This window comes from Jatropha curcas, chromosome 3, assembly GCF_041381405.1.
Source record: "Jatropha curcas cultivar XTBG-Jc1 chromosome 3, XTBG_Jcur_1.0, whole genome shotgun sequence".
Lineage (NCBI taxonomy): Eukaryota > Viridiplantae > Streptophyta > Magnoliopsida > Malpighiales > Euphorbiaceae > Jatropha > Jatropha curcas.
The window spans coordinates 23126831-23144211 of record NC_143153.1 but is presented as its reverse complement, the minus strand read 5'-3'; the positions used below and the strand labels follow the sequence as shown (position 1 = coordinate 23144211).

General features: G+C 29.3%; 2 protein-coding genes and 1 long non-coding RNA gene across 4 annotated transcripts; 1 reads left to right on the top strand and 2 right to left on the bottom strand.

The window, feature by feature from the left end:
• Nucleotides 1-3136: 3136 nt before the first annotated feature.
• LOC105638537 (uncharacterized) lies at nt 3137-5308 on the top strand. Its single transcript, XM_089718996.1, has one exon. The coding sequence runs from the start codon at nt 3356-3358 to the stop codon at nt 5114-5116; it is 1761 nt and encodes a 586-aa protein (XP_089575122.1). The 5' UTR covers nt 3137-3355; the 3' UTR covers nt 5117-5308.
• Nucleotides 5309-9007: 3699 nt separating this feature from the next.
• LOC149497737 (uncharacterized) lies at nt 9008-10853 on the bottom strand. Of its 2 annotated transcripts, XR_016320193.1 has the most exons (3): nt 10688-10853; nt 9842-10172; nt 9008-9410 (listed from the first exon to the last, which is right to left on the bottom strand). It is a non-coding gene; the product is annotated as an uncharacterized LOC149497737 (long non-coding RNA). The 2 variants fall into 2 exon arrangements; XR_016320192.1 differs by lacking the exon at nt 9008-9410 and having other exon boundaries at nt 9635-10172.
• A 2792-nt stretch (nt 10854-13645) lies between these two features.
• Nucleotides 13646-15804, bottom strand: LOC149497736 (uncharacterized). The gene has a single exon (XM_089718677.1). It carries the CDS (start codon nt 15686-15688, stop codon nt 13955-13957), a length of 1734 nt encoding a protein of 577 aa, XP_089574803.1. The 5' UTR covers nt 15689-15804; the 3' UTR covers nt 13646-13954.
• Nucleotides 15805-17381: the final 1577 nt, after the last annotated feature.

Genomic DNA, 17381 nt, shown 5'->3' with positions numbered 1-17381 from the left:
ATTGTTGCCGGACTTTTTGGTTAACCGGAAATGGAGGTTGGTGGCCGGAGAGGAGGGTGGCGATGGCGGATCGACTGCGACAGAAAGGTGCGGCAGTGACGCACGGTGGCTGGGTGGCGCGATCAGCTGCTGTGTCGCCAGAAATGAAGACGCAGGCGCAGTGAAGGGAAAAAGGAAAGAAAGAAAGAAAAGAAAGAAAGAAAAGAAAGAAGAAGAAGAAGAAGAAGAAAAAGGAAAATAGAAGAGAGGGAGGAGGAGGCGCTGCTGTGATGGTGAGGAATAGAGAGGGCAGCGCTGGAGATAAAAAAAAAAACAAAAAGAAAGGGAATTTTCTAGATGTTTTGGGTCGAACCGGTTCGATTCGATTCAATTCGATTCGGCTCAAATCATCAATTTTCAACTGGTTTTCGACTTTTTCAATCGGTTTTTTGGTTCGGTTTCTCATAGTAGTTGCACTAAAATATTAATATTAATTTCCAGGCTGTCGGTTAATTAAATTTAATTGGATAATTTTTGAAAATAAAAACTCGGGTTGTTTCAGCTGGAGTCTAAAATTTATTAAATAAAATTTTACAACATTTTCCTTATTTATTTCTTTTCTTTCCTTTTTATTATTCTAATTGTCAAAATTAGAATTTTCGCTTATTAAAAGAATAGAATTTATATAAGTTGATAGTTAGGTTATTTTTTCAGTTAAAGCCATTAAATTTCCATTAGAAATGACCAAATTTTTACCAAAATTAAAGTTATAGAGTTTAAAATTGATAAATAAAAATTTAAGGGCACAATGAGTAAAACCTTATGAATTCATGGACTAATTTATGCATTTTACCAAAAAAATTGAATCTTTAAATTTTTTAAAAATTTCAAGGGGCCCATTGCCCTATCGGCCCACTCTTGGGTCCGTCCTTACATCAAAAGAATGTACAAACACTATTAATGTATTTTTTAATAGTGATATCAAATTTTGAGAATTTAACTAATTGTATTACAATAAAAAATTAAGTATTTTTTATTTATATTTATGATTTATTTCAAATAATTATTAATGTGTCCTAAACGTGTGGATGTCTTATTTTTCTAAAAATTGTTCGTATCGCGTATGTTCTCATCTCCGTGTCCCATGTTCGTGCAACCTAGCTCCTGATATATGAGACTACTCTATAAAGTAAGCTAACTAACCAAGGTTTTTTTTATTACTAAGAAAAAATGAAGTGTTTTTTTAATTTGTTTTAGTTTCTTTTTTATTAATGAATGAACTAAATTTCTTTTCAGAAAAAACTTTTATTATTTATTTTTTTGGATATAAAAGAAAAATAAAATTAATAGAGAAAAGAAAATGCAGAGTGTAAAAAGTTCCAATGATCAATTTTCATCAAACCGTAACTATAAACGGGAGGGAGAGTTTATTCGATTAAAAAACTCATGAACATGGAACCAAAAAAAAAAAAAAATTTGGCCTGGCCGATTTATTGAATATTGACATTTTTCAGAACTAAATTTAAGAAAAAAAATAAGAAGGAACTAATTTTTTTTTCAAAAAAACATATTTTTTAATATAAAAGAAAAATAAAATTAATTTGTCTCTATAAATTAATTTTTATAGTTTTTTTATTTTCCTTCTAATTTGAAGAGAAAATATGAGAAATTTTTTTTCCCTTATATTCTTTTCTTATTTTCAAATAAAATAGTTTTACTTATTACTATTAATTTAGTTTTTCCTTCCTCCTATATGATATTATCTGAAAATATAAAATATCTCATCTTCTTACAATTGTTGTCCATTACAAGTTATATTTTTATAATTATGCCAAATAATTGTTCTCTTTACACGTGACAATTTAAAAAACTTAGATTTAGTTGTCATTTAAGATAGACTTTTCTGCTTTTATATATTATACAGATAAGAAGGAACTAAATTTTTTTTTGGAACAAACTTATGTTACTTATTTTTTTTGGATATAAAAGAAAAAATAAATTAATTTTTTTCTACAAATTTATTTTTATAGTTTTTTATTTTTCTTCTAATTTAAAGAGAAAATTATGAAAATTTTTTATTTCCAAATAAAATAGTTTTTGCTTATTAATATTAGTTTTCTTTCTTTTCTTTTTTCTTTCCTCTTGTATGACATTATCTGAAAATATAAAATAATTTATCTTCTTACAATTGTTTTCATTACAACTTATCTTTTTACAATTATGCTAAATAATTGCTCTCTTTATACTTGGTAATTTTAGAGACTTACATTGTTGTCATTTAAAATGGATATATTATATACTTATATTCCAAATCTAATAATATACCTTGCAATAGCAAATTGGAACCCAACATAATGCATGTTAGGTTTCAATTTTATTTTTATTATTTTTTATTTTATTTTGCATTTGCATATGGATGAGGTATTTGAACTGAGCATGAGCCATCTTCAGGGTTATTTTAATTTAATCTTAAAATATTATCTTGTAGCCTTTGATTTTCATCTGCTCAATACCAAGTTGATTTGAAGGACACAGAATCTAGCAAGGAACAGGTTTTGGCTTCATTGTAGGCAGAAAGCCAGTCGAATTGGAAACTGACAGCCAATCAATATTTTGCAAATGCCATTGTAGTTTCCACAGTTTTTATTATAAACATTTTATTCATTTCAATAATAGTAATTAGACATTTTAAATTTTTTATTTTATTATGGTTCTGCATTTGGGTAATTTTTATTTTATTTTAGTATGAAATTGTTATTGAAAGTAAGACCCGTAAAGAATATAAACTCGCAAATAAAAAAAAAAAGACAATTATTACATACTCAGACATACACCGAGATAAATAAAGAACATAAACTAAAAAATAGTTACCAAATATAATGGGCGAAAGATCTCAAAATTCATGCCAAAAGAAAAATTTTGATGATGAAGTCTATATCTAAATCTGATAATTTGATCAAAATGAGCATATATAAAATATCAATTATCATACCAATTGCAAAGTTTTAAAGCACACCAATTGCTTGAATAATGCAAACAGTACTAAATACTTGTACAAGATAAAGGAATTGTATACAAAAGGAAAAAGAGAAGTTTTAATACTTATCAAAAAAATTTGTATTCGTTGACTATTTATTTTCCAAAAAAGAAATTAGTTGAAATCTGGTAGGGGCAATTTTGGGTTTTGAAGAAGTAATCACATTTTGGGTCTGGTTTCATGGTGGGTGGCCGGATCCAATTGTCGTCATTGAAGAAACGAACTCGAAAAAATTAGGTATTAGACTAAACGAGAGCAAAAACTATTTCCTTCCAACAACCGTTTACGCAGAGGAAGATAAACTGCTTCTCTTTCGCTTTGTGCATAGGCAGATAATCGATGATGTCTACTAGCAGCGGGAGATGCCTTTCTGTTTTTCGGCTTCGTCGGCCAATGGATATTTTTGGTTCCGTTTCTTTTAGTAGTTCTAAAAGCAGTACTCTTTTGAGAGGTAAAAGCAAATCTGATTCATTCCACAACATTGATGATTGTTTAGCTTCCTTTAATTTGATGCTTCATAGTAATCCTCCTTCCGCTATTAAGGAATTTAGTAAATTGTTCTCTGCACTTGTTCGAATGAAACATTATGCTACTGTCATTTCTCTCTCTAAACAGATGGAAATGTTTGGAATTTCACATAACATTTATTCTTTAAGTATTTTGATTAATTTCTTCTGCCATCTAGACCATGTGGATATTGGGTACTCTCTTATCGGTAAAATCTTCAAACTTGGTTTTAAGCCTGACATTGTAACGCTTACTACCTTAATCCATGGGCTTTGTAGGGAGGATAAATTTGGTAAAGCCGTGGATTTGTTTGATGATATTGTTGAAAAAGGTTATCAACCCGATGTTTATACCTATACTGTGATTGTGAATGGTCTGTGTAAAATTGGGAAAACCAACATTGCCTTTGGTATTCTGAAAAGGATGGTAGAGAAAGGTTGTGAGCCTGATTTGGTGCCATATAATGCTATCATTGACAGTCTCTGCAAGGATAGATTTGTCACTGAGGCATTAGACCTCTTCTTCAAAATAAAGAGCAAAGGTATCTTACCTGATGTTGTGACCTACAACACCTTAATCCGTGGTCTGTCTATGTCAAGCAGGTGGAAGGAAGCTTTTATGTTGCTTAACCAAATGTTGAGAGCAAACGTCACACCAAATTTAATTACCTTCAATACTTTGGTTGATGGACTTTGTAGGGAAGGAAAGGTTTCAAAAGCTCATGGTGCAGTTAAATTGATGATGCATGGAGGACTAGAGCCTGATGTTATCACCTACAGTTCATTAATGGATGGATATTGTGTACATAACCAAGTGGATCAAGCTAGAGAAATATTTGACCTGATGGTAAGCAAGGGCTGTACACCTACTGTTGTTACCTACAACATCTTGATTCATTGCTACTGTAAGAGAAAAAGGATAGGTGAAGCAATGCAGCTTCTTGATGAAATGCCTTGCAAAGGCTTGATGCCTGACCATTTCACTTATAATTCTCTTATACGTGGCTTGTGTAAAGCAAAGGGCCCTTGGGCTGCGCATAAGTTTTTCAAGGACTTGTGTGCTAGTGGCCATTCTCCAGATAATGTAACCTACTCAATTCTGATGGACGGCTTTTGTAATCATAGGAGTGTTGATATGGCGTTGGATCTATTTCATGAAATGCAAAAGAACTTGTTGAAGCCTCACCTTATTATTTATAATACCTTAATTGATGGTATGTTCAAGGTTGGAAAGGTTAAAGATGCAAAGGAACTGCTTTCTAGACTTCCCATAGAAGGGTTGTATCCTGATGTCTGCACATACAATACAATGGTCAATGGACTTTGTAAAGAAGGATTATTAGATGAAGCATTGGAGGTTTTCCGGGAAATGGAAGGGAATGGTTGCTTACCAAATGGTTGCTCTTATAACGTGATTATCCAAGGATATCTCCGACACAACGATGTGTCCATGGCATACCAACTTATTGAGGAAATGGTTGGCAAGGGGTTTTCTGCAGATGCGACTACCGTGGAGTTGGTAGTAAACAATGATCTGCTTGTGAAAAAGCTACTAAGCTGCTCTAAAAGTTCTCAAGACGTAAAGTTGAAGTGAGATTTTAAGAAAGAAGAATTGTTATACAGTCACTGGAGATGTTGTTCTGTTTTGGGTTATATGACTTAAATTTGTCTCTATTTTCTGCAATTCAATATTTATATTTGTATCAGACTTCTGTGCAGCTGGCATTGGCAATAAGTTGTAATACTAATTGTTTTTGTTTGCTATCAAGAGAATTTTATATTGGAATTCAAATTCAAATCACCACAAAGATATCCAAAAAAATTTCAATTGTACAGTTCATTCCAAACAATTGAGCTGTAAATGCAAATGGACATTTCAGTTACAAATGCAAATGGAAGTGGCCGCAATGCAACTGGTTGTAATGGTTAGATTCTTCTTATTTCACAAGAATCACAACTACCTTATCAGTTCAAAAAAAACAGTCGAATGAGATTCAAACAACTTTTGTTGCATGCCTCGACAGACTTTCAGGGATAGTTTCTTTTTATATACTGTAAAAAAAAAAACATGAAGCAAGCAAAATAAGTACTGCATTTATAGATTTCAATTTAAGTACCTCATGGTCATCTTCTGGGAAACACAGATGAAGATTTCCAAGGAGATAGAACTATCAAAAAAATTCTAGTGCATATGTATACACAGCTGCAAACGACAATTAAAGATAATCAAAGGCTACATACCAAGTTGTCCGTCGATAAATTTTTATAAGCTCACTACAAAACTTACAAAGTCAAGAATAAAAATATCACATCATTGAGACACTAAAATAGAAAATTTTTAAAAGTTGAGATACTAAAATTATAATTAACCCTACTATAAAAAACAAAATATTATGAAGATTATTGTTATATTATTTTGAAGTAAGATGGATTAAAGTGTATATGGAGGAAAATATAACCTCCAGGTATTTTTGTTCTATTAGAACAAAAAAAAAAAAAAAAAAGTCCATATCTATACTATATATAAATGTATGAATTGGGAGGGAGGAAATAATGAAATTTCCGATGACCCCTTCAATGAAATTTTAATATCCTAAAATAACCTTAGTAATTACCAATTAAAAAATTATATTTTATTAGTTGATTGGATATAATTTATTAAAATTATTTTTTAAGCAAATAGATATAGATAATTAAGCATTTCAAATATTTTGAGAACTTTAATTTTATTGGTTGAAAATAAAAAATTTAAATTTTGATTGATTATATTAATTTCCTATTTTAATCTAAATTGCATTAGAAAGTTTAATCTAATTAAAATTTTAAAGTAATTAAATTAATAAAAAATTTATTTCTTGACAAATAAGTTTTTTCCCCTTTAATCATCAACGATAAGGTGAAAGTTGATGGTTCATAAAGCTTGACTTTTTAATCTTTTAAAATTAATTTTCCAATCTATCCAAATATCAATTAAATAATTTATACTATTTTATATTATTTCACATATTTAAATCTATTACGTGATAATATATTGGGAGCTCCACTACATTGGACAAAATTGATATCAAAAGCAGCAAAATAATATAAATCAGATTGATAAATATTATTTTAATTTTTTTTAAAAAATTCATTAAGTGTTATTTCTATTATCAGTCTCCATAATCTGGTGAATATGAAAACTGTGTGATGAAACTGTCAACAATCACCTATTCTATTCGTGAAGATATAAAAAGGAAAAGGAAAAGGAAAAAAAGTTCCCAACCGATGCTGAGAGAATGGCATGTAAAATTAGAAAATCAATTTACAACTAAAAATCAATCAGTATAGATTATTATAAAATTTAAATATCTAGAGATAATGCAATAATTAAAATTTCGAAGTATAAAAGACTATAGAAAAGAAAAAAAATATTAATTTACAATAGATTTTCAATATTTCATGATATCTATCTATAATTTATAATCTATAATAATAATAATGATCTATCTATGCTATCTATATATAAATGTGGCATTAAGGAACCTTAAAAGATAATTTATACTATCTATCTATACTTTGAGCAGATGGGAATAGAATAATGCTATTATTAGCGAGGAGAAAATTTTTAATTTGGTATTCTTTTTTGACCCAAACTAACTCTGCACCCATTTGATTTGAAAGCAAATAAAAGCCCTGAATGAATAGAAGAACCAAGTCTATTCAATTCAAGCCCACTTTTTTATTTTAATTCATAAAAATAAAATATTTTCCTTGTGAGAAAAAAAAAATTACTTAAAAAATAAATTAACTTTCCGAATAAATTTCATAACTATAAATTTTTTTTTTTTTTTTTTGAGTCATTGTAATTTTATCATGATTTATTCACAGGCCCAGAAAACACATTTGAATCCAGTAAATGCATCTCACATGTTCTCATGGCTGAGAAGGTGGCAGCGTCACCCGAAACTCGCAAACTGGACCCAAAATTAGCTAACGAGAATTTGACCTCCATACACACAAATCAACAAAATAACAGAGACAGAGGCAGAGAGGCAAACAGCGTAGCCACTTGCCGGTGAGCAAAATATCACTGCAATTAATTAAGTTAGCACAGAAGAAAGAAAAAAATGGGAAGTAACGAGCGGAGTAGAGACTGATGTTATCACCTACAATTCATTGATGGACAGATATTGTCGACACCATGAAGTGGATCAAGCTAGAGAATGTTTGACATGATTGTGCACCTAGTTTTATTACCTACAGTATCTAGATGCATTGTTACTGCAAGAAAAAACGGATAGATGAGGCAATGGAGCTTTTTGATGGAATGCGTTGCAAAGGCTTGAGTCCTAACCAGGTCACTTATAATACTCTTATACATGGATTGTGTAAAGCAAAGAGCCCTTGGGATGCACATAAGCTTTTCAAGGACTTGTGTGCTAATGGCTTTCTCCAAACAATGTAACCTACTCAATTCCGATATATGGCTTTTGTAAGCATAGCTGTCTTGATATGGCATTGGATCTATTTCATGAAATGCAAAAGAACTTATTGAAGCCTCATCTTATGGTCTATAGTTCCCTAATTGATGGTATGTTCAAAGTTGGAAAGATTAGAGCGCAAAGGAATTATTTTCTAGACTTTTCATAAAAGGGTTGAAGCCTAATATTTAGGTATACACTATGGTCAATGGACTTTTTAAAGAAAGATTACCAGACGAAGCATTCAAGGTTTTTCGGAGCATGGAAAAGAAGGGTTGCTTACCAAATAGTTGCTCTTATAATGTGATTATCCAAGAGATAAAACCTATCCGATCTTTCTTTTTCCCTCTATATATCGCTCAACTCTCTTTTTCAAGTATCTCTCTTTGTGGTCTCTTATCCTACCTCTTGCTATTGTCAGGCTATCATCATCCTTTTCCTCTAAATGGGTAATTATCTTCTCTCTATATCTCTTCACCTAATTTGATCTAATTATTTTTTATTAATAATAATTAGCCTTTTCTTTGTCAATAACAGCATCATCCTTTTTTTTTTATCCATGTTTTGTTAGAGTTGTGTGCATTCTCTTTTACTCGAATACCATTTGTCCTTTACTTTCTTTTCTGTGACTATAAATTATACTGCTTTTTTATTTTTTATTTTTTTCAGTCCATCTCAAGTTTAATAAGTAAAGATGAATGATTTAATAACCAAATCCTTTACAAGCTATATTGACATAAGGAGAGAACCAATAAAAGATCTTAAAGTTGAACCTGACTCGTAGATAATGCGTTAAACAGACAAATATTATGCATCCGAATCTTGGTTTATTCCTTGAAGAAGCTGAGATTATCGAGAAAGAAATGAGATTAATTGCAAACATCTAGAAATCTTGAAAAGGCAACAACTATCAAATCTTAATAAAAAGAATCTCAAATTATAGAATGAGTATTGCAATCACCAATATAATTTGTTATTTAATAATAATAACTATTACTCCAATTCGCGCAATGCGTGAGCTTTCATCTGGTTAATTTATATAATCCTATGAAATTATGTAAGATTCATTTAGGTTGATTTCATTCGGTTAAGTCATTCAAAACATTTGAATCAATGTCTTTTTTTTTTTAGAATTTTATATTGGAATTCAAATTCAAATCACCACAAAGATATCCAAAAAAATTTCAATTGTACAGTTCATTCCAAACAATTGAGTTGTAAATGCAAATGGACATTTCAGTTACAAATGCAAATGGAAGTGGCCTCAATGCAACTGGTTATAATGGTTAGATTCTTCTTATTTCACAAGAATCACAACTACCACTATAAAAGTACTACCTTATCAGTTCAAAAAAACAGTCGAATGAGATTCAAACAACTTTTGTTGCATGCCTCGACAGACTTTCAGGGATAGTTTCTTTTCATATACTGTAAAAAAAAAAACATGAAGCAAGCAAAATAAGTACTGCATTTATAGATTTCAATTTAAGTACCTCATGGTCATCATCTGGGAAAGACAGATGAAGATTTCCAAGGAGATAGAACCATCAAAAAAATTCTAGTGCATATGTATACACAGTTGCAAACGACAATTAAAGATAATCAAAGGCATATATAGCTACATATAAATTCACATGAGACTTACAAACAGGTTACCATGCTGAGTTGTCAGTCGATAAATTTTTATAAGCTCACTACAAAACTTACAAAATCAAGAATAATAATATAACATCATAAAAGGGCAAAATTTCAAATCATTCACATTTGAAGACTAAAAATAATACAAATAGATTATGCCTTATCAGAGAGCAAAAAGCCTTCATTGGAAACTTAAAATTCTGCATCAAACACATACATACCTGGCTTCTTGTAGAGAAGAAGAGAATTCTAAAAAATCAAATTTTGATTTCTGGCAAGGGTGAAATATGGGCAGCCAGCAAGTGTGGTCTCTGTCTCTCTTTGGTGATGAAGGAATGAATTTATACGATCCATACCAAAACCTTTAGGCTTTTCAGGGTAATATGTAAACGAAAGTCTACTTTGTTATTGATGAGATGTATTATATGATATGATAAGAGATAAATCATAATAGATACGGTAGAGAGATTGATTTTCGAATAAGAATGATTTAGACTGTGAGTGAGATGGAGGACGCTGCAGAACCGCGTGATTGATCCATCTGAGAAAATCCTGGATACCAAAAAAATGACAACTATACTTAAAAATTCAAAACCTATAATAAAAATGAAAGAAATAAAAAATTAAATAATTATCAAAGAAGCAGAATATGCATCTTTGCTGGTGTGGATAATTCATGTCATTACCATATTGAAGTTATAATCTGCAAATCAAAATTCAACTTTCAATAAATAAACAAAACCCAGGAAACTTCTACAGCAATAATGTTAACCCCGCCAAAAAAAAAATAAATAAATAAATAAAGAATTGCAAAACACGGTTTTAATCAAGTATGAATATAACTAAGAAATCCCAACACAAAACTAGAAGTCCACATGAAAAAAATTGTATGATAGGCCCTCTAGTAGCCATGAAATAGGGAAAAATTCTTAGCAAAACCAAAAATCATATTTCAAAATCAAAAATTCGTATTACAAACCGTAAAAGATCATAATTTTCATAATAATTGCAAAGTGGATAATCATTTTATATTCACTGTGAATTAAAAACAAAAAACAACAACATACCATGACACCAACTAAAATTGATAAATGGGTCTTTATCGGTCAAGAAGATGATTCAATTTGCTTCATTTTTAAGTGTCTTGGTCTTGGATTGATGTTTACCTCTCTCCTTTTGGAATTGCAAAAGCTAGGCAAATTAGAGAAGGAACAAAGACGAAGTAGAGAACGAAGGTGAAATAGAAATTTAAGATATAGATGTGTGTATAGTTTTTTCAGATAATATAGTAATTTTTTTTGAAGGAAGTTACTAAATACAATTTTTAATATTTAGATAATAAAATCAATTTTTAAATGATAACGTCAACATTTTAAAAATATAAGAGATTAGGTATTCAAATTCTTTAATATATTAATATTATTTATTAATTTAAATTAAATTAAAATAAATCATAAAAATTTAGTAAATTAATATATAATAATGAAAACAAAATTACTTTTTTGGTGACCATGTCAAAATAGGAAACACACAAAAAAAATTCAAAGATTAAAAAATAGACGTACATAATTCAATTAGATGGACTGACAACCAACAATGAATAGGACTTCTATACATATATAATTATGAAATTCAACTAATCTCAGTTAGATTTTATTTATAAATAAATTTTAAAAAGTAGGTGCGGTGTTGATTAAAACAATTATTTTGATATATGTAAATAAATTTTAAAAATAGATAAAATAAAACAAAAAATTTCTTTAAAAAAAAAAAAGAAGAGTCATGCAAGTTAAACGTATTAAAAAAATGTGAAAGGATTTATATATAGGCTTTCTAGTTAGCAAAATAAAATCAACAAAAAAAAATATTAAATTTTGATGTCTCAACCTTACCAATCTTATAACTTCTATCAAAATAAGTTTGCAGCTACTATTCAAACAATAATATAATTCAAAATGAAATAAATGTTGATGTAATGAGTTAAATTTGAACCTATTTTTAAATATTTTAAATTTGAACCTATTTAAATCCAATCACGTTTAAAAATAAATTTATATTTTTAAACTTTCGTACATAAATTGCATAAATTCTTCAAGATTTATAACTAAAATAAAAAAAGTAATACAACAATAAAATTTAATTAGGTTTCATATAGACTTCACAACATGTTTTATTGTTGAGAAAATTTTAGAAGGTAAAATTGGAAAACTGGACTCTAAAATTTATTAAATAAATTTTTACAACATTTGTCTTAATTATTTCTGTTCTTTCCTTTTTATTATTCTATATGTCAAAATTAAAATTTTCACTTATTAGAAGAATAGAATTTATACAAGTTCATAGTTTCGTTATTTTTTCAATCAATGCCATTAAATTTCCATTAGAAATGACCAATTTTTTACCAAAATTAAAGTTATAGAGTTTAAAATTGATAAATAAAAATTTAATTTATGCATTCATGGACTAATTTATGCATTTTACCAAAAAAATTGTATATTTAAATTTTTTTTTTTAAAATTTCAAGGGGGTCCATTGCCCCCTTGGCCCACTCTTTGGGTGCTTTCCTGACCTGCATAAAAAATGCACACACACTATTAATATATTTTTCAATATTGATATCAAAATTTTGAGAATTTAAGTAATTGTTATTGAAATAAAAAAATTAAGCATTTTTATTTTATATTTATGATTTATTATAAATAATTATTTATTTATTTAAAATATTAATATATTATATTTATTCAGTGTAGTGTGTCCTAAATGTGTTGATATCGTACTTTTTTAAAAAATTATTCGTGTCGCATATATTCCTATTTCTCGTGTCTCGTGTCCATGAAACCTATTTTTTGGTATATAAGACTACTCTATAAACTAAGCTAATCAAGTAAGATTTTTTTTATTACCAAGAAAAAATGAAGTGTTTTTTTTTAATTTGTTTTTTTTTTCTTTTTTTATTATTAAATGATCAGAAAAAATAAGAAGGAACTAAATTTTTATTTTTATTATTGAATGATCAGAAAAAATAAGAAGGAACTAAATCTAATAATATACCTTGCAATAGCAAATTGGAGCCCAACACAAAGCATGTGAGGCTTCAATTTTATTTTTATTATTTATTATTTTATTTTTGGTTTGCATATAGATGGTGTGATTATGAGCCATCTCCAAGTTTATTTTAGTTTAATCTTAAAATATTATTTTCTAGCCTTTGATTCTCATCTGCTCAATACCAAGTTGATTTGAAGGATGCAGGATCTACCAAGGAACAGGTTTTGGCTTCATTGTAGGCAGAGAGCCAATCGAATTGGAAACTGACAGCCAGTCAATATTTTGCGAATGTTACTGTATTTTCCACAGTTTTTATTATAAACATTTTATTCGTTTCAATAAGAGTAATTAGACATTTTAAATTTTTTATTTTATTATGGTTCTGCATTTGGGTAAGACCGGTAAAAAACATAAACTAGCAAATAAAAAAAAAAGACAATTATTACTCGGACATATACCGCGACAAATAAAGAACATAAACTAGTAAATAGTTACCAAATATAATGGGCAAAAGATCTCAAAATTCATGCCAAAAGACAAAATTAGATGAAGTAAGATTAAATATAAATTTGACTTCAATTTTTTTTAATTTCCCCTATAAAAATAGTCCCCATCTAGTTTCAACCTTAATTATGATAGTTTGATCAAAATGAGCACAAAAGGAAAATGAAGAACAAGTGATGGAGAAAGAGAAGACAGATTTACTAAAATAAGACAGTTATTTTTGCTAAAATAAGGGGACAAAAATTACAAATTATGTTGGATAGCAAATTTAACAAGCGAAAAGAAACAACACTGCTCCCTTTTTTCTCTTGATAGCAACTTCAAGAGAAAGCAAGTAAAAATATAATAGCTCTCTTTTCGTAACAAAACTAGTTTTGAAATATAATAGGCAAATATAAAGCTTGAAAGAATCACATTAACTAGTTTCAGAACAATGCCTAACGAACTGAGTATCAGATGTACACAACACGAGATCGAAATAAAACTCTATTTTGATTTATCACGTCAAAGGCACATAAAATAGGACAGGGAGAGTAAACAAATGAAAAATAAACAATCAGTTCCCTCTTTTAATCGAGTGTGCTGCTTTTCTATGCCGCGTTCAATGGGTATGCAGCAAGTTCAAGAGAAAGAAAGCAAATAAAACAATTAATATTGCAAATTATTGCCAAGGCCAACTGCAGCAAATATATAGAACCAGAAGCCACTGAATTAAACTCAAAACAGAACAATACCTCCTGTAACTGCATAACAATTAAACTCAACTTTCACTTTGAGAAATTTTAGAGCAGCTCAAAAGCTTTTTTTACGAGCAGATCATCATTTACTACCAACTCCACAGTAGTGGCATCTGCAGAAAACCCCTTGCCAACCATTTCATCAATTAGTTTTGTTGCCATTGACAAATCTTTGATCCGGAGATATCCTTGGATAATCACATTATAAGAGCAATCATCTGGTGAGCAACCATTCTGTTCCATTTTCCTAAAAACCTTTAATGCTTCATCTAATAATCCTTCTTTACAAAATCCTTTGACCATTATAGTGTATGTCAAAACATCAGGATGCAACCCTTCTATGGAAAGTCTAGCAAACAATTCCTTTGCATCTTTAACCTTTCCAGCTTTGAACAGACCATCAATTAGAGTACTATAGACAACAAGGCTAGGCTTCAATAATTTCTTTTGCATTTCATGAAATAGATCCAATGCCATATCAAGACAGCTATGCTTACAAAAGCCATCTATCAGAATTGAGTAGGTTACATTATTTGGAGAATGGCCACTAGCACACAAGTTCTTGAAAAACTTATGCGCAGCCCAAGGGCTCTTTGCTTTACACAAGCCATGTATAAGAGAATTATAAGTGAAATCATTAGGCATCAAGCCTTTGCAAGGCATTTCATCAAGAAGCCGCATTGCCTCACCTATCCTTTTTCTCTTACAGTAACAATGAATCAAGATGTTGTAGGTAACAACAGTAGGTGTACAGCCCTTGCTTACCATCAAGTCAAAAATTCCTCTAGCTTGATCCACTTGGTTGTGTAGGCAATATCCGTCCATCAATGAATTGTAGGTGATAGCATCAGGCTCTATTCCTCCCTGCATCATCAATTTTACTACATCATGAGCCTTTGAAACCTTTCCTTCCCTACAAAATCCAACAACCAAAGTACTAAAGGTAATTATATCTGGTGTGACGTTTGCTCTCAACATTTGGTTAAGCAACATAATAGCTTCCTTCCACCTGCTTGACATACACAGACCACGGATTAAGGTGTTGTAGGTCACAACATCAGGTAAGATACCTTTGCTCTTTATTTTGAAGAAGAGGTCTAATGCCTCAGTAACAAATCTATCCTTGCAGAGGCTGTCAAAGATAGCATTATATGACTCCAAATCAGGCTCACAACCTTTCTCCACCATTCTTTTCAGAATACCAAAGGCAACAGTGGTTTTCCCAATTTTACACAGACCATTCACAATCACATTATAGGTATAAACATTGGGTTGATACCCTTTTTCAACAATATCATCAAACAAATCCACAGCTTCACCAAATTTATCCTCCCTACAAAGCCCATGGATTAAGGTAGTAAGCGTTACAATGTCAGGCTTAAAACCAAGTTTGACGATTTTACCGATAAGAGAGTACCCAAAATCCACACGGTCTAGATGGCAGAAGCAATTAATCAAAATACTTAAAGAATAAATGTTATGTGAAATTCCAAACATTTCCATCTGTTTAGAGAGAGAAATGACAGTAGCATAATGTTTCATTCGAACAAGTGCAGAGAACAATTTACTAAATTCCTTAATAGTGGAAGGAGGATTACTATGAAGCATCAAATTAAAGGAAGCTAAACAATCATCAATGATGTGGAATGAATCAGATTTGCTTTTACCTCTCAAATGAGTACTGCTTTTAGATCTACTAAAACAAACGGAACCAAAAATACCCATTGGCCGACGAAGCCGAAAAACAGAAAGGCATCTCCCGCTGCTAGTAGACATCATCGATTATCTGCCTATGCACAAAGCGAAAGAGAAGCAGTTTATCTTCCTCTGCGTAAACAGCTTCTACCTAATTTTTTCGATTTCTTATCTTCAATGACGAAAATTGGATCGGGTCACCCACCATGAAACCAGACCCAAAATATGATTACTTCTTCAAAACCCAAAATTGCCCCTACCACATTTCTACTAATTTCTTTCTTGGAAAATAAACGAATACAATTTTTTTTGATAATTATTATTATAAAAAAAAGATAATTTTTGATAATATGTTATATCTAGACTCTAAAATTATAGGGGAAACTTTTTAAAAAAATTGAAGTCAAATTTATATTTAATCTTATTTTTGGTAACTACTTGCTGGTTTATGTTCTTTATTTATCTCTTTATATGTCTGAGTATGTAATAATTATTTTCTTTATTCTGTATATCAAATAGAATGTAATAATCATTTTTTCATTCTTATTTAAACTCAATGATTAATCTAATCCTTTTTTGAAACCCTATTATAAAAAACAAAATAGTATGAAGATTACTGTTATATTATTTTGAAGTAAGATGGATTAAAGTACATATAGAGGAAAATATAACCTCCAGGAATATTAGAAAAAAAAAATGTCCATATCTATACTATATATAAATGTATGAATGGGGAGAGAGGAAATAATGAAATTTCCGATGACGCCTATATAAATATATCTATACTATATACTATATATAAATGTATGATTTTTTTTTTTTTTAGAAAATTCATTAAGTGTTATTTTTATTATCAACCTCCATAAACCGGTAAATAGGAAAACTGTGCGATGAAATGGTCAACAACCACCTATTCTATTCGTGAAGATATAGAAAGGAAAAGGAAAAAGAAAAGGAAAAAAAAAAGGTTCTCGACAGATAGTAATAGAATGACTTCTGAAATTAGAAGAATAATTTACAACTAAAAATCAATCAGTATAAATTATTATAAAACTTAAATATCTAGAGATAATGCAATAATTAAATTTTCGATGTATTAAAGACTATAGAATAGAAAAAAAATATTAATTTACAATAGATTTTTAATATTTCATGATATCTATATATAATTTGTAATCTATTTATCTATAATAATAATAATAACGATGATGATGATGATGATGATGATGATGATGATGATGATGATGATGATGATGATGATGATGATGATGATGATGATGATGATGATGATGATGATGATGATCTATCTATACTATCTATCTACACTATATATAAATATAGGAAAGGGGGGAATAATGAGATTTTCTGTACTAGCCTTTAAAATTTCTAATATATTCTTTTAGTTAGATTTTTTATGCATTCCAATTGGAGAAATATGTTCATTTATCCTTTTAAAGAACCTTTTAAGTTGAGAAAATAGATTCCATTTTTTCTTTTAAATATCCTTGTACTTATATTTTTTATGCATGTTAATTTGATAAAATATATATATTTATATTTTCTATTTGATCTTACAGTATTATTGTCTAATAATTTTTATAATTAATAGATTTTAATGTTCTTAATTATAGATTCTCACATGATATATTGCTTTCTAGGAGGCAAATTAAAAACATTAATTTAAGTATTGAAAATGAAACATAAATTCTTTTAATTTATTATGTTCTGAGTTTTTTAAAATATAGTTAAATAATTTACTATTAAAGTCTATTAGTTA

What these genes read in the sequence shown, in the direction of transcription:
- LOC105638537 (XM_089718996.1), top strand. Translation starts at nt 3,356, where the DNA reads ATGATGTCTACTAGCAGCGGGAGATGCCTTTCTGTTTTTCGGCTTCGT.
- LOC149497736 (XM_089718677.1), bottom strand. Translation starts at nt 15,688, where the DNA reads ATGATGTCTACTAGCAGCGGGAGATGCCTTTCTGTTTTTCGGCTTCGT.